This window comes from Larus michahellis, chromosome 3 (assembly GCF_964199755.1).
Source record: "Larus michahellis chromosome 3, bLarMic1.1, whole genome shotgun sequence".
NCBI classification, from domain to species: domain Eukaryota; kingdom Metazoa; phylum Chordata; class Aves; order Charadriiformes; family Laridae; genus Larus; species Larus michahellis.
Window position 1 is genome coordinate 85,732,722 of NC_133898.1, and position 27,130 is coordinate 85,759,851.

Genomic DNA, 27,130 nt, shown 5'->3' on the forward strand with positions numbered 1-27,130 from the left:
TAAGTGGTTACCTTACGTAAGATTCAGTAGAGGATTAAGCTTATTTCTTGGGTCTTCACAGACAACAGTTTTGGTTTGTACTGTTTTTAGAATGGTTTTGTCATTTAAGAAAATACTTCAGACAGTGGCATCAAAACCCAAATGTTACTTCTTCATGTCAAAGGCATAGCACTAGGCACAAGATCTCTTTGCTGCTCCTTCCAATTATTTGATCTTGCTTTACAGTGTTTTACACAGACCATCTTATTTAGGTGTATACTTGCCAAGTTCTATTCACTGCTACGCCTCTCAAAACGGATAAATGTTTCATTGATTTGTTTACCTTGGTATTGGGGCAAGGGGGAGAGAAGTGAGTTTCTAGTATAGTAGGAAGTTTCAAAGACTTTTAATTCAGTTGTGTACTAATATGCAAATATTTTAGATCCAGTATTATAGCTGTAATAAGTTCAGTTGGCTTAATGCATTTATGTCAGGCACCATGATTCTTGAGTTGTAATCTTTTATGCAGAAGTTAGAGTGTTCACTTAACGCGCTTTAGAAAGTGCATTGTGTGTAAAGGTATTTATTTTATGTAGGATTATTAACCAAATGGTGTGGCATTGAAAACGGATTGAATAGTTACTGCAATAGTTTCCAAAGTCCTTTATAAATCACTTAACAAGGATGTGTTACTAACGAGTTCAATAAGCTACTTAAGTATTTTTTAATCTGGATGGAAAACTCAAAGGCTTTCAGACTTAGGAGTCTCTTGCAATCCTGTGAACTTGTTATTCCTAGTTGATGCCTCCAAGCTCAAGAGGTTCATCCTGATGAGCAGGAAATCAAACAAGAATGGAAGGAGGCCTGCAGGACAAAAAGCAAACATAAGAAGGGAGCATGCAAGAGGTGGGTGCAGGAACATGTGACCTGGCAGGATAGTAGTTGCTGTTTGAGCTCAAAGGGACAGGGTTAGGTAAGCCAAAGACCAGGAGTGATCTGAAGGGCAAGAAGAAAGGCTTCCATGAGTGTATAGCAAAAGGAAGACTGGGGAAAACTGCTGCTGAATAGGGCAGGGGACCTGGTGGCAAAGGACATGTAAAAGGGTGAGGTACTTAATGCCTTCTTTTCTTCAGCCTTTGTTGTTAGGACTGACTTTCAGCAATCCCAGGCCCCTGAGACAAATGGGAAAGTCCAGAGGAGGAAAACTTAGAACTTGGTGGAAGTCAGGTTAGGGAAAGTGCAAACAAACTGAGCATAATACAAGTCAGTGCGATCTGATGAGATTCACCCAAAAGTCCTGAGGGAACTGGTCAAAGTCATCATGAGGTCATTCTCGATTACCTTTGAAAGGTCATGATGATCCTCTGTCAGGAGACAGAGCATACCCTCAGCAAGTTTGCAGGTGGTACAAAACTGGGAGGAGTGGCTGACAGATCAGATGGTTGTACAGTCGTTCAGAGGGACCTTGTCAGGCTGAAGAAATGGGCCAACAGAGATCTCATGAAGTTCCAGAGTTAAATGCCATGTCCTGCACAGGAGTGGGTCAGTAATCCTATGGACCAGTCCAGGCTGGGGGCTGATCAGCTGGAAAGCAGCTTCCCAGAAAAGATACAGATATTCTGGTGGACAACAAACTGAACAAGAGCCAGCAATGTCCGCTTCAGTCTGGGCTGCATTCAGAAGAGCGTTGCCAGCAGCTCAAAGGAAGGTGATCCTTCCCCGTTTCTCAGCCCCCGTGAGACACATCTGGAGTGCTGGGTCCAGTTCTGGCCTCTCCATTATAAGAGGAACAGGGACATATTAAAGTGAGTCTGACAAAGAGCCGTGAAGGTGATTAAGGGATAGGAACATCTGATACATGAGGAGAAGCAAAGCAAGCTGGGGTCATTCAGCCCAGGTATGAGAAGGCTCAGATAGATGTCATCAATGTGTATGAGTACATTGTGTATTCATGTGTAAAGAAGACTGAGACAAACCTCAGCAGTGTCCAGTTGAGAGAACAAGAGGCAATGGGCCCAAACTGCAGTACAGGAGATTCTCTGTAAACATAAGATTTTTTTGATTTTTTTTTTTTTTTTTTTTCCTCTGAGAGTGGTCAGACACTAGAAGTTTGTCTAGAGAAGTTGTTGAGTCTTCACCTTGGAGATACTCAACACCCAGCTGGCCATGGTCTTAAGCAGACTCCTCTAGGTGGCTCTGTTTTGAGTGGTGGCTTGGACTTGCAGATTTCCAAAGGTGCCTTCCAACCTTATCCATTATGAGATTCTGTAAAAATCAAGATTAGTCTATTTTGATAGAATTGCCTATGTGATATTTACTGCGTGTATCAATAAAAGATGAGCGAGGAACCATTTTAGACACCATTTTGCCTGTTACAATGTTCCTGTATAATGATTGAAGATGACATTTTGTCAAACAAATTTCAGATTTTCTTTTCCAGTGATGGAAAGCTAATAAGCAGTATGCTTTTCATATTTTTATATGTAAAATTAAGACTAAAAATCCTTAAAAAACATTGTCTGAATGTTGAATTCTGAAGTACAGTGAATCTTAATAAGTAACAATAAAGACTGCCTCAATTGAAGTTCTTAATAGCAAAGAATCCGAAATTGAAGTACTTCATGCTATGAACTAACTGCTCATCTTTATATGAATAATAATGAATTTATTAAAAACACCAAATAAAATATTATTATAGGGTTTTGTCTCTGAGGCTTTTTTTGACACTGAGGATGTAATCTTCAGTAAAACTTGTAAGAATATAATTTTCGAGAGTGGCTATTATCATTAATACTTTATCTATGAAGAACTTGGAAGAATGATTTACTTTTGTTGGTTTTAATGGTCTTTTATAGCTCAAAAGATTCTATTCAAAAGGAATCCACGTGTCTATAAAATTACTGAGCAACTGTTTTGCGCTTCCAAATACTTTTTTAAGCACAGTAAATTTTACAGGATAAAAAAGCAGTCTTTTATAGTTAATGCAAATGATGCATTAAGTTAGACCCTTCTCCCAGAGTACAATTTAAAGGTACTCAGAAGTCCAATTATCTTTGATTTAGATGTAAAAATTGCCGAATAACAGCTGTGCCTGCTGAGTGAATATTCCTCTGCAAAAAGATAGCTTATTTGAGTAGAGCTGAGGACAGGTTGCTCAGGGAATGCTTGCCTCTTTTGGCTCTTTTTCAAATTTAACTGCTCCTGGTCATTTGGAAATGCAAGTAGATTACAAAATAGCATCAGAGCAATTGAGAATTTATATTCTCTAAGTTGTCATTTCTCATGTTACAGAATATTTTAGGTTGTTTAGCGTTTATTGTGACTACTTGTGGAAAAAAACCCACATACTTCAAATTAATACTTACAAATGTTGCACATAATCTTGCTACATTTGACTGCATTTAAAATTACAGCTTTTTCAATACTATTTTTTAATATAAATATGCTTATCTAATGTAAATTACAAATTTTTTTAAAGAGCCTTTGATACTGAAGAATCACTTGACGTGCAATAACTATGTTGAAATATACTCTAATTTACAATAGAATCAGAGTATATAACATTAGTATAAAGTATTAGTATAATAAAAGTATTTTATTAGCATAAAGTGTGTGAGTATATACTACAGCATATAGCATTACAGTATATATTAGTAACATTAAATGATTAATATAGAATATAATTAGAATATTTAGGATATATGTTATGTACATTTATTTAGAATTGAAATTTGAAAGATGTTTTTTAATTGAAGTTTTGAGGATGTTTACCTTGGTGTGAATACAACATTGAGTGCAGTTGTGTGCACTAAGCTGATCTTAAAACTGTAGAAAATAATATGGCAATTAATCTAATTTGTCCTTCTGTGAAAACAGATGTAATACATATATTTCACTATTGATAAATATTGGTCTAATTTGATCTTACAATACCCTGGTCACGGAGCTTTCCTAAACTTCCTGGTGAATTTCCTTCAGGGGTTATCTGTCTTTGCTCTTAGAAGATTTTTTTTATTATTTTTTTAACAGAAATCTTTTTTCAACATAAATCGTGCTCAAATGTTATTACTGCTTTCCTTACCCGAATGTCTGTCTTCCCCATCCACTGCCATTTGCTTTTTGAAGACTCTTGTAGTTGTAGTTATCTCTATTCAGCCACGTTTATTTAGCCTAAGCATCGATTCATTTAAACTTTTCATAAAGGTCATGCTTCGTTTATGTTTAGTCATTCTCGTTTTTCACTTCTGGACTCTCAGTTGGTTTGCACTTCTTGAATTAAGTTGCCCAAAACATAATGTATTGCCCCAAGGTCAAACTGCTGCTGAGCTGAGTGGAAGGTTTATTTAGCATGTCCAAATAACAGCCTTTCTGTTCCAACGTTTCATATTTTGAAACAGCATAGCAGTTTTGGTTCATGTGCAGACTGATCTGCTCTTTCTCTTTTCCCTGTCCAGCTACTGTCTTGCCAGTTGTTTTACATCCTATACTTGTTGAGATAATTATTCCTAAGGATCAGATTAATCTATTTTGGCTTTAGCCATGTAAAAGTTAGGCAACTAGTCTAAACTAGTTGCACAGACTTATAAGGAGACCACTAAAGAGAAAAGACTTCTAAAGCTGATTTGTATTAAGACCAATGAATTGAACCGGCTAGAGGAACTCTAGACAACTAGTTTAGATGGTGAATTTCTAAATTAGTGGGTAAGATAGGCAAGATGAATCGCATCCACGTGTAGAATCTTGAAATTGTGTTACTGACTGTCATCCACTAATGCATCTGTTCTTTAAGTTATTAAGGCATTTTTAAATTCTTACTCCATCCTCCAATGCATTTACGGCTCCGTGCAGCATAACATCAATTGAAAGTTTAGTGAGTATAATCTTTAGTCTGTCATTAGTATTATTGATGAAAATATGCAATAGTATTGAGGTGGATAGATTCCCATGGAACTCGATTTGATTTGATCCTTTCATTACAACAGCGAACTGTTGGTGTTTCTTCTGAGTGCTGCTTAAAGTATCCTGCTTAAATCCAAAGGGTGTGCTAGTTTTTAGTTAATAGAGCTGGAGAATATAAATCTGACAATCATACAGTAGGTCTGTTGCAATCACCTTCAACACTGGTTATCATTAACGCTAGCATACATAATTTTCTCTGGAGTGTAGACTTGAAAGCAAATTTCACGAAATCACATCTGCATGAAAGCAAATGAATTGGTGTTTGGGTTGTCGTTTTGTGAACAGGTGTCACAAAATTTGCAGTCTGGTCTTTTTTCACATAATATTGTGTTAAACCACATCGTGGGGTAATGCTTTACCGGAGCAGAACAGAGGGGGAAAAACCTGATCAGGAACAACTGCTTCTTGAAAAACAGTTCCTCACCTTTAGAGAAAAAGTTATCCCTGTGTTCCAGAGAATAGGTTTTTCATCTCCGATTTTTTTCAAGTACCAGGAAAAGGAACACAAACTCTCTCCCCCTACACTGGCTAATCTTAAAATAAAAATAAATAAACAAATGGTTATAATTATGTCAACAAAAGTTATTCTAAACTTTTTATATTTACAGTTACTGAGATGTCCAGGACATCATGATGAGCTTTAAAAGAGTGCCAGTATAAATACAGTGGAAAAACTGGTAGCTGAGGTAGTCTTTTATCTTTGTCTCCTGAAGCTGGGCAACCCAAGCCTAAAGTTTCCCTGTAGAACAGAGGAGGAATGACTTTGAAACCCTTTTCATTGCAACTTTGAGAGAAAAAAGAAAAAGGAAAACAAGCAAACAAAAAACGCACCAACCAAGTGGATAATATTTCATTTCTCAGAAAGATAAATCTATTTCCAAAAATTGTTCTTGTACTTAGTTTTTCCTTGTAAATTCTTACCCAGTAAACAAACTATCAACTTTAGCCCAAATATTGCTATAATGATGTTTAGAAACATATACAAAAACACTCTACACTCATGTTTTGTTGTTATTCTACTGTTCTATATGAAAAAGGGGCTGGGAGAGAAGAAAATGCAAAATAAGGCTGGGAAGATTTGAAAGCAAGCAGGCTGGATGCAGTGTCTCAAGAGACAGACGCTTGCTGAAAGTTGTCAGATCTGATTAAGGGAGCTATTGGCATCAATCAGAGCTGACAGTAGTATATCAGAGGTTAGTATAACTATAATTAGTGAACTGATTAAGAGCACAGAGGAAAAGAGGGTAATGTTTTGGATCAAAGTCCTTTAAAACATTTAGATCATTACTTAAACTTGAAGGCTGAGTGGCTAATTTTATATTTTACAGTATAAGAGCTAAATTTCACAAAGCGTGCAAGCTGTTCTTTCTCACTATGGTTATTAAAATAAGATTTGTACTGACTCCAAACAGTTTTTCCCTAGGAAAAAAAATAGAGAGCAGGTGCTCTTATCATATTACTCCTCAGTACAGCTATTGTGATCCTAATGTATATTATTTTCCATAGTTTCTCCTCAGATTAATGTAACTACTACACATGTAAAGCTTTATATTCTTTTAGTAAGAATATAAAAAACTTCAGTGCTTTCACAGCAGCAACAAAAAGGAATTCTTCTATCTGATTCATCAGCCTGACTGAGTGTACTGGGTTTGATTCCGGTTTATTTTGACTCTGACAGAGTCCGTTGTATTGAGGTTTAAAAGTTGCGTTGGAACTTCTAAATGAATTTTGTAATCACTGGGACATCCACTTGTAATCACTGGGACATCCACGACTGTGCTGGAAGCATAAAATTTTAAATCTTAACGTACAAACTTAAATCTGTTCATCATAACTGTGAAACTGAGTATACAACAAATAAAACAACGTTGAAAAAAAATCAGTTCAATAGGACGTGTTAGATGTGTCCTAAGTATCTTGCTGTGCTAAGGAGGGGTGCTGATACATTGTGAATCAGTTGCCTTTTCATTAGGTGGATTCACTGGCTTCTGTAAAGGAACTAAATCACCGTGAATTCCTAGGATTAAGTTAAAAATAAAACATAACAAAGTTGTGTTTCTTCAGTTAAAAATTCATTTGTTGTTTTAATGAGTTCTGAATGGCAGCTGTTACAATTTCTGTTGTTCCCTTGTTGATTTCTAGACCTGTTGTTGATTGATTACCGGTGTTAGCTTTGGTGGCTTACTAATTGCTGCTAATATGCACCAATATAATGCACCTCTGTAAGTCTAACATGAAAATATCAATCTTTTATGAAGATACTTTTATAAGTATAGTTTTATTATTGAATCTTTCTAAGGTGCTTTTATATTTGTATATATTTATATGTGATCCTATATTGCCATTACTTTAGACCACAAATACATGCTAAGATTTGGTATAGCATCATCTATTCACCCAAATGGGCATACTGCTCATCTGCACATCTTTGTACTGTAAGGAGCCTGCTTTACTGGAGACATAATTCTTTTTTAACGGTGTAAAACACAGCATCAAATGGTTGTCTCTGATTTATGAAAAACAAAACATTTCTATTCATTATTTATTACTTCCTACCTTCCTGCCTCGAATTCTTGTTTTGCATTACTACCCTCTGTTTTACTTTCTATAGGTTTATTCTCTCACTCTCTGCCTGAGCCCCAGCTCACATGAGGTTTTGTGAAATGCTTGAATAAATCATACAGAGTAAGAGTGCAATAAAAAGAGGAATAAAAACAGCATTATGAAAGTGACTTGCAGGCTGCTGCTCGTGTAACATATTTTGATTAAGTTTTACCTCAGAGAGTGCCAAAGTGGTAAAGTGTCCCTCATGGGGTGTGATATCACGTATCTAATATTAAAATTTGTGAGAAGCTCCAAAGCATTACTGATTAGAAGGGAAATATTTCCAAATTGTACAAAGCCTCAGCATAGCAGCTCTCCCTATAGAATTGCAAAATATGCTGCATTCCAATGAGAGGCTGCTCTGGGTGGATGTCTGGAGTTGTGTGGAGTTGTGTTTCTGCACAAGTAAAGCTCTTGCACTGAATTTTCTGCCAGAACAAAGCACCAAGATAAACAGTTATAGCATGAATAGAGTAAACTGTGTAGTTTGCCCATGTCCCTTTGCCAAAAAGCTGTCAGAAGATGAGCAGTGCTGGCTGTGACTGAGCAAATTTTGCTGTAGGATCAGCCACATATTCTTAAATGCTGTTTTCAAGTGTGCGAGGGGAAATTATAGATGTGTGTAAAGAAGTGGGAGAAGGAGAGAGAAGACCAGTAGCAAGGCTTTAGAGGACAAATGCTCACAATGCCACAGGCATCGGGTGGTTATTATAAGATTTGATTTTCTTTTTCCTAAGGTTACTGAAATAATAGGAGGGTTACTTAATAGGAAGTGGGAAAGGTACGAAGAAATGTTACTGCAAAATGAAAAAGAAATGGCTGTTAATGAAATTACAGTGGAAGTGTGTATTTCTTGTTGATTTAATCAATGCTTTGAGAAACAATATTATGCACTTCAAAGAGAAAGATAACATAAATTGAGTATTTGCTGTTTATTTAGCAGCTATTCCGATGATTTCAAAGCAAAAAGGAAGTAGTGCTTTCATATAAGTACGCTAAATAGGAAAATGTCTCTGTTGTGCTGCAAGGGTACGATGACATGTGGTCATGAAATTTTTGTGGATCTCGATCCAACTTTGGGAAGATAATTTCATTTTGGAAACTTCCCGTAACGAACAAGCTTTATTATTGTGATCATTTGACATCCACAGCATTTTCCCCATGCGGAGGCCTCTGGATTTGTTCATTATAATCTTGAGATTATTCTGCAGTTTCTTTCTAGAAAAAATGATAGATATTAATGCCCAGTATATACAATAATATGAATTCAAAGTTACAGATCAAATGTTTGAAAGTATGTGTGTTTACCATTATACATATTTTCACAATTCTGATATAATAAAGGCATACATTTTTATGTTCTATATTAAGGAAAGGTGTTGAAACTGCGTGTTGGTCCGTATTACTACTGCTCTGCTTACAGTATGGCAGGGTGCAGGCTTATTTCAGCAATAGTGCCAATGCTCAGAATATCAACACTATCCAGTCTAAGTACAAGGTACTTTTCTACCTTTTATGTTAGAGCAAGCTACGTAAGCCCATATTAAAATACGATGTGCTCACGCGCAGGGCACGTGGGTAAACAAGTGATAGAGAATATTAGTGTAATGCTTTACTAGAAAGGACTTGCTTACTGCATTTATTAGTGCAGTATAAGAACCTGTGTAGTAAGGTTCTTATAGCCCTACAAGATGATGATTTTATGGAATCTATGCTGAGCTGGAGGTGTGTTGTAGTAGAAAAATTTTGTGTACCATAGCAGAGAACTTAACTGTTCCTGCCTAGATGACAATGAAGTCTGTTGCTGTGGTTGGTTCTTTTAAATAATGGTCATGGCTAAATGTTAAGATTGACCACTCTTAATAGTGGTTGTTATTCCTGATGACAGATATTTGCTGCTTCTCTGAAAAATTCCCAAAAAAGATGTTTTCCCTACCTTCTGTGAAAACTTCCACATACAGTTGCACACTGGCTTGTCATCTCTAACAGTTCCCGGCCTAACGTTTGCATAAGACTACTACAAAATTTTAAAAAATTTAAAAAAGAAAAAAGAAAAATCAAACATTTTCAGTTACCATGATTCTGGGAAACACGGTACGTAAAGAAGTAATTCTAATAACTCATTTGTGAACACAGTAGCAGAAAAATTAAAACACAAGTGAATGCTAAGCTGAAGATTAGTGAAGTGTTTGGGAGGTGGAGCGACTGCTCTATTTGTGCAGTTATAAGAGATTTTTCTCAAAAGATTTTGTTTTGTGCATCCTCTGTTTTAGTCCTTCAGAATTTTTGTACACCTTTTCCCATCTTGGTTACTTTTATATTCAGAGCTTTTTAATTCATCAATTCAATTCAGATTTGTCCTCTGGGATTGTTTTACTGGCTAATTCTAGTGCCCGTAAGATTGGCAATTCTTTATTTGGAGTTAAAATCTAATGGTTGATAGCAGCTTTGTAGTTCTGGAAAAGACTTTACTCATTCATTTTGTAAAGATTATTTTATTGAACAGCTCACTGGCAGCAAGATCTACTTTCTGAATGGGGTTGATTATAGCAGACTAGTTTTCAATCTTCTGTTCCTGCTGTTTTTTGGGAATGTTTCTTTTTTATTCTCGGGAAGGTCCATATAATCTCTGCCATAAGAAATTTAAGAATGTCTTTCCTTTGTAATAATTTCATTAATTCATTCAAAAGTATTGTATTTAAATAATAGTTGAATTCTGTTTATCTGTACATCAGGAATAAAAACTTTTAAAAACCTGTTGGAAGAGAAATTGCCAAAGGTACGATTTGGCTTGTAGGGTGTCTACTCAATCACAATGTGCAAACTTCTATAAACCCATTGTCAGTCACAAAATTTAGTTTGTTATCAGGTCTGATAAAGCAAAGACCCAAAATGAGAATATCTTTAAAATTTGCCATGCATGCCTACTTCACTAATGATGCCTTATCTTCTAGAAAGGTTTGAACACATATAAGGTAGACTATTTTGAGAATCCACTTCTAAGATAATGGGACAGGGAAAATTTAGTTTACTAACCTGATGATTCACAGCCAACTGTTCTCCCTCTTTTTGTAATTGGAATGGTATGTTGTTTAAAACAAATATGGAACACCAGTCCCTTTCTCCAGTCACCTCGGTTGATGTTTAACCTGACGTTTGAGTCAGGCAGTTCTTTATACATTTTGGTTTGACAATATCTGGCAGATAGTAAGAATGATCTAGGTCTTTTCTAATTGTTTTCTGGAAATCACAGTAATGGGAAGTTATCTGTTGTGGTTTTTTCTTAGTTTTGTTTTATTGTTGTATGTATGAAAGGGACAAAAGGTCAGATAAGTGTCAGACATACTTGGGGGCTGAAGTGGCTAACGAGAGGAAAACTGTGAAAATGGTCTTGAGGAACTTAAAAGCAGTGAATTTTGTAGTATGGGATGTTATAACTAAACATTCAATGTAGCTTGTTCTGAAATATTTTCATATGTGCATTTGACCTGTGGGAGTGTGCATTTGAGAGGACTGCCATACTTCTACTAGCCTCAGAGTGTGTGCACAAATTATTCAAGCAGAAATCAGGTGCTAGTTATGTGCAAGATGTGTTTGGGAGAACTTAAAGCAGAAAAAACCTCAAAGGATTGCAAGTGAGCTATTGAAAAGGTAAACCTGCAGGCTGTGCCAACTGCTAGAAATTAATGTTGGACTCTAAGAAATCAATGGAAGGTCATTTGATTTCAGTAAGACCGGAAGTGTTTTCAGACTAAGAAAAAGCCTAAAAGACAACAAAAACCCCAGCATTTTTCAGCGTGTTGATCTTCTGAAACTATGGTGAAAATGTAACTTCCTCTTACCGTAAAGTCTGGCTTCTGAGGGGACTGAAGAGAAACTGACAAAAATAGTTAGCAAATCGTGCAATTATAGAAAAATGCATTTTCACAGTCACTCAGAATTTTGTTAATTGACGTTAAAACTATCAGGTAGTGTCAGCCCTTTTGACTTCATTTTTCAAAGTGAAGTCATTAGACTTACTTGTTTGCGTTCCTACATGAACATTATGTAAAGTAATGTAGGGATGTGTTACATAACCCCAAAGCTAAATTAAATAATTTTGAGTTGAAAGATTTATTTTTATTTTTTTAAAAACTGTTATCTTTTTTTGGTATAAAAGTGAAAATGAGCAGCAGTCCTCATCTAAGGCAGAGGACTTTGTGATAAGCCCATGTTTTCCCCAGTAAAAAAAGTCGGTGTGGAATAGTTACTAATGATAATCCAAAAAGCATGGGAAAAGGAGAACTGTATGTGTGGAGAGAAATTTAAGTTGACAGTAAAAATATTGACAGTTAACCCATTTCTAGAAAAGGAGAACTGTATGTGTGGAGAGAAATTTAAGTTGACAGTAAAAATATTGACAGTTAACCCATTTCTATTCAGCCATACCCTAATACAAAAAACAGATTGGAATGTCTTGCATGAGTTGCAGTTCATTAAGCAAATGTGACACTTTATTTTCTAGCTATTTCAATACTGAAAGAGGTGAAGTGGTGAAATAGCAATATAAATGAACACGCTTCTCAGTGTGCTGATAACTCAAGTCAATGTGAAAAAAGAAAATATTAAAAAGATGTTTCAAGACTTGGTTATTGCGTCCTTCCCTTGCCCCCAAACAGAAAGCAGAATCCTTTGGCTGCATCTGAGTTTTGAATTTATAACTTTGCGTATAAAATACCTTGTCTCTGAAAATGAATTATAAAAAGAAATGCCACTACCGCATTTAAAACTAATTGTGAGGCAGATCATAACGCTGCTTTGTTTATTATTTTAATTGAAAAAATAATCTGTATCTTTGTTAACATTTGCTGATAGTCAACATTTTCTTTTAGCTGATATTTTTAATTAGCGCTTTATACATTTGAATTCAATTTATGGTTTGAGACTACAAAGCTCATTTGTTTGGGGCTTTTTGGTGGAATTTTTTTTCAGCTGTAATTTCTATTCGCAAAATAAATATAAGAACCAATCATATTTTCTGGCAAGACGTTCTCTGGATAGCTCTGGTCTTCCTAAATGAGACACTATATCAAGTATAGCTTTTAATTCAGGTCATTACTTTGAATAACATTGCTGTTTTAAAATAAGATCAAAGTAAATGACCATTATAATGAATATTTAGTCATCACTCAGAAACAGAGAAATTAATGATACCATTTTAAATATATATCCTGATAACATGACTGACATTTAAAAAAAAAAAAATGTGATCTGAACATTGCCAATTTAGATTTAGCAAATTAGTTAAGTAGCTTGCATTTGTAGTATTTCACACCTTAAAGTCTTAATATGCATTGCTAAATATATTTCCTGACTGTTTGCTAATTAATGTTCTGTGGAAGTACAGCTGCTAATTTTTTGTGGTTGACATGGCTCATTTTAAAGTGATAACAGTTGCATCTGTAGTAGTGTTACAATTCAGTTCATAAATTATGGTCATGCATTTTTACACCTACTATTTTGTAGGAGTACAGGCATTTGAAAAATCTGTATTTGCTAACAAAATGCTCCTAGTAATATTTTAACAAAACGTAGAAACACCACACACCCCACCATTCTCTCAGTGATATTAGTGACTCGGTGAGTCTTTCATGTGTTAAGTTTTAAATATTGCAGGACAGGAACATCTTTTTCTGTAATATCAAAAAGTCTCTTCAGGAGTAATTCTTGGTAATTAGTAAAGACTGATATATTCTGATGGTAAAACAGTTGGACTGAAACAATATTGTGAGGCAGTGCAGGGAAAATTTTTTCTCCGGGGAGAATAAATAAATGTTGCCAGGATATATCTTGTGAAAATCGAGTGAAGAAAAAAGTATTCATAAATGCATGTGTTTTGTAAGATACAATTTTTTTTTTCTAATACTTTGAAAGAAACACAGCAGGAGGTAAGCCATCCAGGAAATTCCTGGAGTGCATTGCTGAGAACCTCCTCCTCCAGGTAATAGAGGAACCAATGAGGAGAGGTGCTCTGCTGTACCTCATACTCACCAACAAGGAGAGCCTCATTGGGGAAGTGAAGATCAAAGGCAAACTTGATAGTGGCAACCATGAGATGGTGGGGTTCAGGATCCTGAGGGAAAGAAACAGGGCAAAAAGCAAGCTCACAACCCTGGACTTCAGGACAGCAGACTTTGTCCTCTTCAGAGATCTACTTGGAAGAGTCCCATGTGATAAGGTGCTGGAGGGAAGAGAGGCCCAAGAAAGCTGGTTAATATGCAAGGATGACCTCTCCCAAGCTCAAGAGCAATCCATCCCAAAGAATAGGAAGTCAGACAAAAAAGCCAAGAGGCCTGCATGGATGACCAAGTTGCTCCTGGCCAATCTCAAACACAAAAAAGAAACATACTGAGAGTAGGAGCAAGGACAGGTAACCTGGGAGGAGTACAGAGACCAGAGACATTGTCTGAGCATCCAGGGATGAAGTTAGGAAACCTGAAGGCCAATTAGAATTTAATCTGGTTGGGGATGTCAAAGACAAAAAGATAGGCGACAAAAGCAAGACTAAGGAAAACATGGGCCTATTGCTGAATGAGACAGGGGACCTGGTTACACAGGACAGGAAACTTGGGAAGGTAGTGGAGCCGGTAATCCTGGAAACAATTTCCAGGCACATGAAAGTCAAGAAAATCATATAATGAGTAGTCAGCTTGGCTTCACCAAGGGGAAGTTATGTTTGACCAGCTTGATAAATTTCTATGATGAAATGACTGGCCAGGTAAATGAGGGGAGAGCAGTGGGTATTGTCTACCCACTTTACCTTCAGTAAGGCCTTTGACACTGTCTCCCATAAGATCCTCATAAAGAAGCTGTTGAAGTATGGGCTGGCTGAGCAGACAGTGAGGTGGATTGAAACTGGCCGAATGGCTGGGCCCAGAGGGTGGTGATCAGTGATGCAAAGTTTAGTTGGAGAGCCAGTGACTAGCCACGTGCCCCAGCGGTTAATACTGCATCCAGTCTTGTTCATCATCTTCATTAATGATCTGAATGATGGGACGGAGTGTACCCTCAGCAAGTTTGCTGATGACACCAAACTGGGAGGAGTGGCTGGTGCACCAGAGGATTGTGCTGCCATCCAGAGGGACCGTGACAGGCTGGAGAAATGGCCTGACAGGAACCTCAGGAAGTTCAACAAAGGCAAGTGCAAAGTGCTGCCCCTGGGGAGGAATAACGCCATGCACCAATATATGTTGGGGGCTGACCAACTGGAAAGCAGCTTGGCAGAAAAGGACCTGGGGCTCTCGGCGGACACCAAGTTGAACAAGAACCAGCAATGTGCCCTTGCTGCATTAGACAAAGTGTTGCCAACAGGCTGAGGGAGGTGATCCTTTCCCTCTACTCAGCACCACTGGGGCCACACCTGGAGTACTATGTCCAGTTCTGGACTCCCCGTGTTTTAATAGTTATAAGTTCTTTTTTTGTGAAATAAGTGAGACTTTAAGGTAAGCTTTGTGCCTGTCCCAGAAACCTCAAGCTTTGATAGATAGTGACTCATTAAATTTGTTATGAATAGGAAATAATTAATTGTCCTTAAATCATAGTCGTAACTTGGAGGCTTTTGGTCTCTTCAGTCTGGAAAAAAGACGGCTGAGGGGTGACCTTATCAACGCTTATAAATACTTAAAGGGTGGGTGTCAGGAGGATGGGGCCAGGCTCTTTTCAGTGGTGCCCGGGGACAGGACAAGAGGCAATGGGCACAAACTTGGACATAGGAAGTTCCACCTAAACATGAGGAGGAACTTCTTTACCCTGAGGGTGACAGAGCACTGGAACAGGCTGCCCAGAGAGGTGGTGGAGTCTCCAACTCTGGAGACATTCAAAACCTGCCTGGACATGTTCCTGTGTAACCTGCTCTAGGTGACCCTGCTCTGGCAGGGGGGTTGAACTAGATGATCTCCAGAGGTCCCTTCCAACCCTATGATTCTATGATTCTATGATTCTATGATTCAGCGCGTAAGATTCAGTTCTATGGGGGTTTTATACATAGCGGTTGGCACTTAAATAGGAAATTATTTTTATGGAATAGTATATGAGAAACCAGCATTTCTATTTCTATTTGAAACAGCTGCTGAGAATTTTTTGGGGAGAGGAGTGAGATGCTCTCTTTAGAGTGACCACTTTATATCTGATTTAAAAATGCTACTTTCTTGAATTCGTGTGTTAAGGTCACGTGAAGTGACTGCTGAATATGTTGTCATTGTGGAGAATGGAGGGTACTGCAGTTGTTTGGCAATTGGAGATTGAATGTACCTCAGTTTTATCTGTCTGATAGTCTGTTACTTAGGGATTTATGCAAAAAGAGAAGCCATTGCAAGAGCGTGCCAGAAATGGCACCATAAAAGGGACGGGCGTATTCACATGAAACAATAAGGCTTGGAAGTTACCTTTTCCAGGACTGGTGGAAGTTGTTAGATCTGTTTTACCAGTGCAAGGATCAAGGTATCAAAATGTACAACTTGAAAGTATGCCTTAGGGAGAAAGCATTTCATAGGGACCTAGGAACTATCAGCTCAAGCGTAGGTATAAGGGGGGGGTCTTAACTGTTTACTGTGCTGTGGTGAAGGTTAGAAATTTTTTATCACAGATGATTTTTAGTGGGACACATACATTCAGTGACCCACACGTTTATATAAGGAGTCGATTCTGGATAGCTGCTTAGTTGGTTTAATGTGGAAAATGTATACAAATGCTGCAGAGTAGTTTGAAGTTATCAGTTGATATTTCCGTATGTTTTTTCGTACTGAATCCTACTAATGGCCATCCAACACATGTAGATGCGGAAAACTGTGACTGCCTCATATATAAAGTAGGTAAAACTTAAGATACCTTTGTTAAGTTTGTTAAGTTACATTTACTCTCTGGATTATTTTTTTTAAATGCTTAATATTTCTTTTTTCTGCTCTACTAGATGCTTGTGACTACTCCAGAGAAATGGGATGTAGTGACAAGAAAAAGTGTTGGTGATGTAGCCCTCTCTCAGCTGGTAAAACTCTTGATTCTCGATGAAGTTCACCTGTTGCATGAAGACAGAGGACCGGTACTCGAAAGTATAGTAGCACGTACATTACGTCAGGTAAGAGCAAAAAATCTTCAAAAGAATTTTATTTTGTTTGAGAATGGATAGATATCCGTGTAAAAGGAGAAATGGTAGACACTGAAATCAAAATGATTAGGCAGAATTTTGATTTATAGCTTTTATACCAATTTATTTTATAGCTATTCAGTCCTAAGAATGAAGAAAGGGTTTTGTCTTCTACCTTCTCTTCTGTATTATATCAACTATCAGATTCCTACGATGCATAATTTATTACAGAGCTATTTCTTTCTTTACTTAAGATTTATTTACTTAATTTACTTACTGTACAAGTAATGGCAAAATTAAACATTTTTAAGTGAACAATAATCAGGTTAGTGTTTTAACATAACCAAAATGGAAAGTGTTTTCTTACCAGGAATGCTGACTTTTAATTAGCAGTTTTCCTAGGAGAATTTTTTTTTTTTTCAGTTAAGAGTGGTGCCTTAAATCTAGGTAAAACTTTCAGTACTGCTAGAAAAATATTATGTAATTTTTATTTTAGCATAGTTGGTACTTTTTTTTCCCCATGCTTTAGTGGTACTTTCTAAATGCCAAGATTTGAAATGCCAAAAGGAGAAAAGGGTGAATGTGTGGGGTTTTTGTCTTAAGTCTTATACAAAAGAAGGATTTGGAGTTAGACAATAAATGAGATTGGTCTCAATGGTGAGATGTGCATTTACAATAAGAATAAAATATGGAATTTAGGGATGAATAAATAGGATGGAATTAGGATAAACAAATAATGGTAAGGAGAGGATGGAGTGACATTCCTTTTTCTTATATGCAAAAGTATGTCAATACAAATAATCTGTAACAAATTAAAAATAAACACCGTTGGTATTGTTATGCTTCTTGTTTGTAGCATGTTAAACATTTAAAGCCTTTTAGCTTTCAAAGTGCTTTTTTCTTGGTAAGTTTCTTCTACACTAACGTTGTTAAGGCTTGCTGAATCATCTAATTCCATCTCCTCTAAGAACAGAATAAAATGGATGTCTGCTGTAATCCAGTACAGAAAGTCTAAAGCTCCTGTATAAAGAATAACATAAGTAATAATTCCTTAGAAGTTAAACTTGGAAAGGTTTTTAGGGAGAGAGGGCTTTGTAAAGTTTAGACTACTTCAAGGGCACTGAAGCTTAACCTTTTTGATATTTTATTTTCTTTCTTAAAAGTTTTTGATAACCTTGTTTTCTTCAGGTGTCTTTAAAATAAAGCATTTCAGCTTTTAGCAGTGACCATGATGGTCATTGCCTTCATGGCAGATTGCAAGACTCATTCATTTTTTAACACGAAGTTTTGTGAGACTTGTAAGGTAGGCTTCTAGAGCCATTTTATCTGCCCTACATTATGCAGCTTGGCATCCTGTCTCTGCTTCATTTGGACACAAATCTCCCATAGATCCTTTTCTTTTCTGCCTGTGCAGGTAACTTAAGGAATATAAAATCTGAGGCAATTATGTCTTGGGTACTGAATCCTACCCTTAGTGCATTTATTGTAAGATAGCAGTATCTTGCTTCAACACTCGTTTAAAAAATAGCTCTCTAGGGTGCTTTAATCTTCTAGGATTTCAAGGTTTGTTTTACCTACCAAGTTGGAGCTTGACTCATCTGGAATTGAAGCTACTCATTTGTAACCCTTCCTTAAGTGAAACAGTTGGGAAGAAAAACAAAACACAAATCTTGAAATTAACTGTCTCACCACCTTTCTAAAGACCTTATTTATGAATCTTTACAAGAAGGTAGTTGAAGCGAGGGAAAAATTACAGTATAAAAGGATATTAAAGAAACTCTACAGTTAAACAGAAGACAAAACTGTTTGTAGAAATATTTAGAATTATGCAATAGAGAACAATTCCAGCCCAAAATATTTTGAATTGCAAACATCTCAGAGAGCTTGGGGACATAGAAACAGGAGATGTTTTGTACAACTGTTTTACCTTTTTAATATAGAAACAAATAATAAGAGGGTTAGTTTTAAAAATTACACTGAAATGTTATATACTGCAGCATCTGAGCCTGCAAGCATAGCTTTATGAAGTTTGCAGTATACATCCGTAACTAATTATGAAATTACTGGAACTTTTATTTCATGACTAAAACAGGTAACATACATTTTCTGATTTCAGAAGGATTTCACTGGAGTTAAGTGAAAATACTATTGTAGATGTTTTAAGTGTAAAAATATCATATCTGATAATGTTTTAATGATGTTTTGCAAAGAAAAAATATTTAGTTACATTTCTTTGGTTCTGTTCCCTGTGGATAATTCTGTGTTATGCATTTTGATACACATTCATAAATGTCCCTGGAGCAGGAACTAAACCCAGGATATTCAGCCCATCCCTGAAGAATGTCCCTCCGACTTCGATGATTCTGTATGAAACATTAAGCTCCTCTCCAGCCCTTCTGAAAGTAGTTCTAGAACATACTTTCATTTATACATGTAGAAATACCATATTTATTCAATATTCATGCACGCAGGACGTAAAAATAATTGTTCAATTCTTAAAAATTAATAAAAAAATAAAAATAAAAAAAAAACACTGACAACATCAATCTAAAATATCCTTATGTCAATTACATCACTGCAGTAATTGCTGAAATCAATTACCTGATTTGTAAACTGGTTTAGACATCGGAAATATTGACTATTCTTTTCCTAATTTGTAGCAGAGGGATTCAGAAAGTGATTAAACAAGTAATTCAAAGAAAAATCCATTGCAGATTAATAGTCACTAGATCATAATGGGGTCTGTGGTAACCGGGGCTCTGCTGGCAAATATCATTGACATTTTCCCAGTTTCTGTACTGCCCCTTTTGGCCACTGTGAAAGACACTGTCTTGAAGTAGTTGGATTTTTGGTCTGACCTGGAACAGTCATTTCTTGTATCACTTCTAGGACAGAACTGTGATAAATTCCTTTGAATACTGCTTCAGCCTTTCAATAAATCACTGATAGCTGCTCCAGTAAGGGGGTCTACCTATAGTTTCATCTGGGTGATACTTCCGTAGCTTGTATACGAGACTATCTTCTGAGACAATGTCATGATTCCTGTGCAAGTCGGGATGTATAACGTAGTGGCTTTTACATTTTGCAGGACTTGGTATCCTGTCATATAGAAGAAGTGTCTCTCTTGTTTTGTTGGAGTGTGTGAGGGTTGTTTTGCTTAGATGGTGCATAACAGTTAACAGACAATGGATTATTATTTTTTTTTGGTCTTTTTAAGAATTAGTGTTCAACAAGCTACTTGGAGCTACAACCATGCCAGAAAATAATGTTTTGAAATGTGTATTCATGTGCTGTACAAATACAGCTATACAAATACATTCTCAAAACAGGAATATCCTGATGCGTTAGCAGGTCTGTCCTAATTTGTACCTCAAAATACTTGAATTTTTGTTGTATTTTCACCTGGATGAACACCGAGTCACACCACTTACTGTAAGACTTTAACATGTTCATTTTAACCTATGGCATTTTTTAAAATCAGGTTGTTTTTAAACCTGGAAGGAGCATATATATTGGAATTGCTGACACTTTTACTCATAGCAGAATGAACAGCATATTCGTGCATGTTTGCACTTTTCAAATTTTAGAGAATGTTTTTGCAAGTGATTTAAATTGACTTTGCTTAACGTTTTGGTGGGAAAATTGCTTTAAGCTCTGTTATATACTGCAGGTATAACATCAAACAACTTCTTTGAATCCAATTTATAACTTTGATGTTTAAAGTTTTAGTCTTGAGCATAATGCAGACGTAAAACTGAAATGCTTAAACTTTTTAATCAAACTTTCCACACTTCTGTAATATCTACTAAGCTTATTAGCTTGAAAGCAAAAACATGACCGCTTTTAAAGGACACTGAATTATTTTGTCATAATTATTCAGAGATTTTGATGACTTCTTTGCTGGTTATGGATATTTTTTCACAAAAAGCCTACTGACTATTATACTTGAGTGATATATGAGTTTTGATACCTTCTCTCAACTATGTGAATGATAAATTAAGTGAGAGAAAATCCATAGTAAAAGATTTCTCAGATTTTGGGGAACAGAAGCTCCCATCGTAGACACATAAATATTGTTCTCATCACAGTCTCATTCTTCAAATTTGAGTTTTAGTTGCTTTATATTTTTGTATTAGACCAACAAAGTTGTTAGATAAGTAATAGGTGGGACAACACAGCAGGAGGTAAGCAATCCAGTTCAGAGGGGTGCTCTGCTGTACCTTATACTCACCAGCAAGGGAGGGGCTCACTGGGGATGTGAAGATCAAAGGCAGTAGTGACCATGAGATAGTGGAGTTCTTCTCCTTCGCCTGGAAATTCTCATGTTTCATTTCTGAGCTTTCTTTCCTCATAATACCTTATTTAAGAATAATAACCTTTAAGAATAAATAACCTTTTCCTCTCAGCCATCATGTAGTTTTCCTTGCTCTGGATGCATTTCCAATATCTCTACTTCCTTATTATCTCCTCTGCCTCTTTTTTCTGTCACTTTGTTTCCCTCTCTTACCTCCTTACTAGCAATTGCAAGCAAACAAGTTCAGAGGTTTCTCACCCAATGCCAAACACCTAATTGTTATCAAATTAGGAATTTGTAGGTGCTCGGAATCCCATTCTTGATTAAGAAAATTTGAGCAGCTAAAAATAAAAAAATTCAAGGCTGATCTCTAATGACCTAGAAAGAGCTGATTAGGTCTATATATGTTGTCTCTAATGGTAGCCCGCTGTAGTTCCTCTATGTGTCTTTTGGGACTATAGTGGCATTGGCATTTCATTTCGTTCTTCATTTCTCATCTTCAGCGACTGCTCTTAGTCTTTTGTCTCTTTGATATTCCTTGTATAGGCTAATAGAGTTTCTCAGCATCTTCTATTACAGGGTAAACCAAACAAGCTTACTGAAACCTTCTACAATAATTTTTTTGTTTCCAACTATAGTGTTGTGGGTCTTCTTTTGCTGAACTTTCTTACATTTGCGATTGTATTTTTAAAATATGTCAACAAAACTGGGTATAGAACTTTTGCATTAGTTTTGGTTGTGGTATATACCGAGGTAGAGCATTTTCCTCCTGTTGCTCAGTTCTATCCTTTTTATACCTCTAAGAATTGCATGTACTCAATTTGCTAACACATCATCTTTGGAGCTTGTATTCAGATGCTTGTTCATTAAGTCCTCAGACAAACCTCTTTATAGTTGCTGCAGGTTTCACTTGTTGTTATAGGAATGTTCCTTGAGAATAGTGTCTCATTTTGCAGCTGTGGCCTGCTTTAGAATGTGCTAAATTAAAGGAAATTTAGTTTGAATGGGACCATCAACCTAGATTTATCTGTATGGCTGACACGCACATCAGTTATATTAATTCTGCCAATCACCTGCTCTTCTTGTCACGGGTTACTGTTTATTTACTTCATATCATGGATAAAATTATTGAATAGAGTCGGGCTTAGAAAGCAATTAGAGGCATCTCTTTTTAATTGCTGTTTTTCAATTATACATTCTCTTTAAAATCTGTCAGTTCATCAACTTGTGATAAATTTAATACGTGTTTTGTGGCTATTCTGTGATGTTATTTTTAAACGTGTGTTGCACAGCTGTATGTCTAATGCTTTACATGAGTCTAGGTCTATCTTGTTATCTTTTCTGGCAACCTTGTAGCTGTGTAAAAATTACTTTTTTAAAACAACATACTTTTTTAAAACAAAACCTAATCTCCATTTGTTTGGAAAATGTTATGTATCAGATATTTGAATTAATCTTCAGAAGCTTTTCTATTACTTTGCATGGAAGTGATGTCAGGAAGTCATTCCGTATGTCATTTTTTTATTATTGATATGTGAACATTTTTCCATTTTTGTGATACATCCATGGAGTTTAAAAGGTAATAGTGATTGTCTTATGTTTTATGTTCTTTCATAATATGATAACGCAGTTAAACTGATTTGTAGAAGGGTTCATATTTCTTTTTGTTTCTTAGTTTGCGAAAGAAACAGTAAGCATAGCATGAAGAGGCATTCTGTCATTCAAGAAAGACTGACATGGCACTGTGCAGGGCATACAAATCTCTTAATAGGAATATTCAAAAAAGTAATTTCTTAAGGCAAAGTATTGCATACTTAATATTTAGCTGAGGGAAAATAATATGGTTTCTAATAGTGCTTTCTGCATGGTTACATTTTTTCAGTACCTCTAGATTTTTAAATATGTTCTAAATGGAGGACTGAGATCACAGTATTTTCAGGGTTCATTGGAAGCAGAGTAAAACTCATTTATAAAATTACTTAACTAGATGGTTGCCTAGTAACAAATGCATTCTGTGCAGAGTGTTTGAGTTGTAGATAATGTCCTATGTGGAATCTTCAAAACAGTATTAGTAATTGCATTTTTACTACGTACTTTTGATTTTGCAGTTTTACTGTTTTTTCCAGTTTTGTTCCTAAAACTAGGAAATTGACAGCTATGTGGACTGATTGACAATCTCTTAATTCTTTCATTAGACAGTAAACACGATATCAATAAACAAGTAAACATTGGTGAAATGTTCTAACAACTTCCTTAGTTGTTTTGAAACACCTTTAATTCTTTTTTTTTTTAATGTTCTAAGAATTGCTCCCTTTTTTCCCTTTGTTTTTCTTCTTTTTTTTGGATAATGTGAAAAACATAGGTCTTGTGCGAAGCTGAAATTTAGAGGCATTTTTGATGTAGGGTGATATCTAACTAATAACTAACGTGAATCCTCATATGCAGTACTTCATTCTTACCAGTGTTGAGCAGAGAACTCAGGAATCTAAGTTAAGAATTTATCTTCTTGCACATCTAGACTGAAAACTAAGAAAGGCTTGTGTCTGACTTTGTGTTTATCTCGTCTTTAGTGTACATCTGAATATCAGGTTAATTTCTAACCAGTGGACAATTCTTCAAAGATTAGAATGTGTAAACTTGTCTGATTCACTTAAATCTGTGCTCAAGTTGAACAATCAGGGATATGTTTTCCAGCTTGATTGTAATTCATTCTGTGAATGTGATATCTTAACACATGGAAATGGGAAGACTGCCAAGATCAGAAAGTTCAGGAAGAACTTTAGAAGTCAGATAAAAGAGTATCGCTCTGCATACTCTGTATGCTCTCAAGTGGTGGCTGTAATGTAATGAAATGATATGCAAATCTTAAAACCTATTAGGAAGAAAATGATCCTGCTTTGATCAATTTACAGTCCAGAGGGGCACTTCCTATACCTGATCCTTTATCATTTACAATGTAAACGCAGTTGGTGCTTGAGTGTGGCAGTCGGTACTGATAGATATCTTCTGTTTATTTTTTCTGTATACATGGAATTTCATAGTGTGATGATCGTGTTCTGCAAGCATGTATGGTGAACATGCTGCCAATTCTTCACATGCCATCCTGAATGCTTCTGAATTAGATATACTAATTAGATATGTCAATTAAATATAGTTATGGTAATTTTATTTCTTACTTCCTGGTGTAATATCAAGTCAATAAAATAGAGTAAAGCTTTCAAAGAACATGTTGTGCAAATACTGTGACAGTACAGTTTTTCTAAGAAAGCCTTGTATGTTCCAAATGCTGCTTATATTTTTACTGAGATAATTAAACACATACGAAGACTAAAATGTTTGAGATTGTGTGCCAGTGTGAACAAAACGCACTTAGCTGTGTACCACCAGCCAGTGGTAGGGAATGTTAACAGAAAAATCTGTCAACCAAAATGTCTTTTCAGTAAGCCGTGGTGGAGGCCTGACCCTCCATGGTGGAGGCCCCATCCCTGGAGACATTCAAGGCCAGGCTTGATGAGGCTCTGAGCAACCTGATCTAGTTGAAGATGTCCCTGCTTACTGCAGGGGGGTTGGACTAGATGACCTTTAAAGGTCCCTTCCAACCCAAGGCAATCTATGATTCTATGATAATTTTTACTGCAATTTCAGAAAAAGGCTATGTGTTCATAGTGTCTTGTATAAGAAGTCACAATCTTTAATGGGGGCTTCTAGGACCAAATAATAAGTGATTCAGCACATGAAAAGTATTAGTGTTTGAGTAGATTGTATTTACAAAGGATGTCTGCACACTTTTAGGGCTTACTTTTCTTTAGAAGCATCTGAAAGCAAAACATTTTAATGCTTGCTCTTAAAGGGACAGTCAGAAAAGCAGTTGAAAAATGCAGACAGAGAATTCTGTTCTAAAAATGTGTTAGACTTCTAAAAACCATTATGAAAAATAAAGTCTCTGTAGTGCTTGGATAGATGAATAATAGATACATAATTGTAACTTAATTATAATCACAGACAAAATGCAAAAATAAGTCATGTTATGGTTGCATATTCAGGTAATTTTGGTTTTCTAACTTTTAAGTTTAGCATAGTTTTAGTCACTGCTGTTTGTATATTGCCATATATAATTAAAAGAATAAACAAAATTGTTCTATATATATTTGATGATGTGCAGACACGTAGGGTTTTACTTTGCAGTTCAAATTTGGTATAAGCATAAAATAATTGGGAGAATTATTGTGATAAATTTTGTCTTTTATGGTAAATGTACCTCTTTTTGCTTCTTGATTATTTTATATATATATATATAAATCATTGATATTTTGTCTTGCTAAGTGGATATAAAAGTAGATGGTAAAAAATAAAGATATTTTGTTTGGATGGCCTTGAAAGAAGTTGAAGATATTGATGGAATGACTTAGAGTCTTAATAGAGTCTTTATTTAATTATGAAGACTAAAAAAATGTTACTATAGAGCAAAAGATGACGTTGCCTGGTTTCGTATAGCACTCCAACTTGATTTTTGTGGCTTGATATAAATAGAAAACTAATCGTCCAAATAATTTCCAAATTTTAGATTTATAAATTGAAAAAATTATGTAGGCACTATATACATATGAACAAAAAAATGTAAAGTATAATATAAAATATACAAGACTGTATTTTGTTTTAAAATGTGCTATGCGTATTAGTAATTTTAATGACTTGCTTGTGTTAACTTTCTGCTGTGGTTTTCGTGTGGAGTTGTAATTCAGGGTTTTCAATCAGCTCCTCAACTCCAGGGCCAACTGCCAGATCAGTGAAGTTAAATGGCTTCTTTTTACAAAGGTTTTGAAAGTGGCAAGTCTCAGTAAACTGTAACTGTTCTCTAGGCATTGTTTGGATTTTGAAAGAAAACTCTGAACAAACAGCTTACAGTTAATTGGTGTAAAAATTCATACTGCCATGGTTATTAAGCAGAGTTCTTGTTAATTGTTTAAATACTTGAAATGCTTTTCTATCCTCAGATGGAACTGAGCACATTTTCAAACTAGTGCTCTCAGGCTCTGAGGAGATTTGAAAAAAAATGTTATTGAATTTAGCAAAATCAAATAATGTTTTCCAGATTGGATCTCAGTTACACTTTCAGATTGTTGTACGTAGTATCAGGTGATTGTGAACAAAGTACAGGACAAATATATCAGCATCTGGTTACTGTTCTTACAGATTCAAGCTTTTTTTAAAAAAAAAAATGTATAGACATTAAGTGAATCAAACTTTTGCACCGGGTGCAGGTGCCCAGGCCCTGGCAGCAGGGAGGCTGCAGGGCGGCCTCTGTGAGGAGAGGCCGGGGCTGCCCTGGGCCGGACACAGCCGGTTCCAGCCGGCTCCAACTGACCCAGCCCCAGGCAGGGCTGAGGCCCACAGCCAAGATGGTGACGCCACTGGAAAAACATATCAAAGAAAGGGAAAACCACTGTGCAGCAGTTGAGAGAGATAGGAGTGAGGAAAAAAGTGTGAGGAACTACCCTGCAGACACCAAGGTCAGTGCAGAAGTAGGTGGTTCTCCAGGGGACTGAGACAAAATCAAACCAAACCAAAACCAAAAAAACCCACACAAACAAAAAAGAAAACCACCCACTCCCCCCCAAAAAACCAACCCCAGTCTCAAACCTGTGTGGCTGAGGTTGACTATAGCCCTTAGGTTATCACATCATCCAGCTATAAAAAGTTGTGTAAGAAATGATCATGCTTATTTGTACTCTTCAAAGTGAATGCGGCTTTTATTCCCTGCAGATGGCAGACTTTTGAAAATGGAATCTCTCATTTATCCCAGTCATCTCAAAATTTGCATTTACATATAAGATTTTTTTGTACATGGGCTTTCCTCTGCAAAGCTGCTCTTTGTATAAAGTGCAGGGCGGTTAATCAGAAGGTTTTCTGTGCCATTTAGTTGGTTACATCCACAGTTTAAGCATCCAAATTTTTGCCATGGGACACGTCCATTACCAGGCAACATAGTCACTTGCTTAGTGTGCTTTGATGTCTGTGGAGCTGTGGGGGGTGGTTTCTTCTAGGATTTGGTTTATTATTTTGGTGTACTTGTTATTTGCCAGGTCTCTGTTATGGTATGGTGTATTTTATCTTACTTGAGAATGCTCTCCATATACTTTTTAATCATCTTTTTAAAAACCTTTAATTCAAAC

The 27,130-nt window shown here is 36.1% G+C and overlaps 1 protein-coding gene across 2 annotated transcripts in view; it reads left to right on the top strand.

The window, feature by feature from the left end:
• ASCC3 (activating signal cointegrator 1 complex subunit 3) overlaps positions 1 to 27,130 on the top strand; it is a 276,745-nt gene that overhangs the window by 86,283 nt on the left and 163,332 nt on the right. For both annotated transcript variants that reach the window (XM_074581044.1, XM_074581045.1), the window contains exon 11: positions 16,490 to 16,654. In XM_074581044.1, coding sequence (XP_074437145.1) covers positions 16,490 to 16,654 — 165 coding nt within the window. The remainder of the gene's footprint in view (positions 1 to 16,489; positions 16,655 to 27,130) is intronic.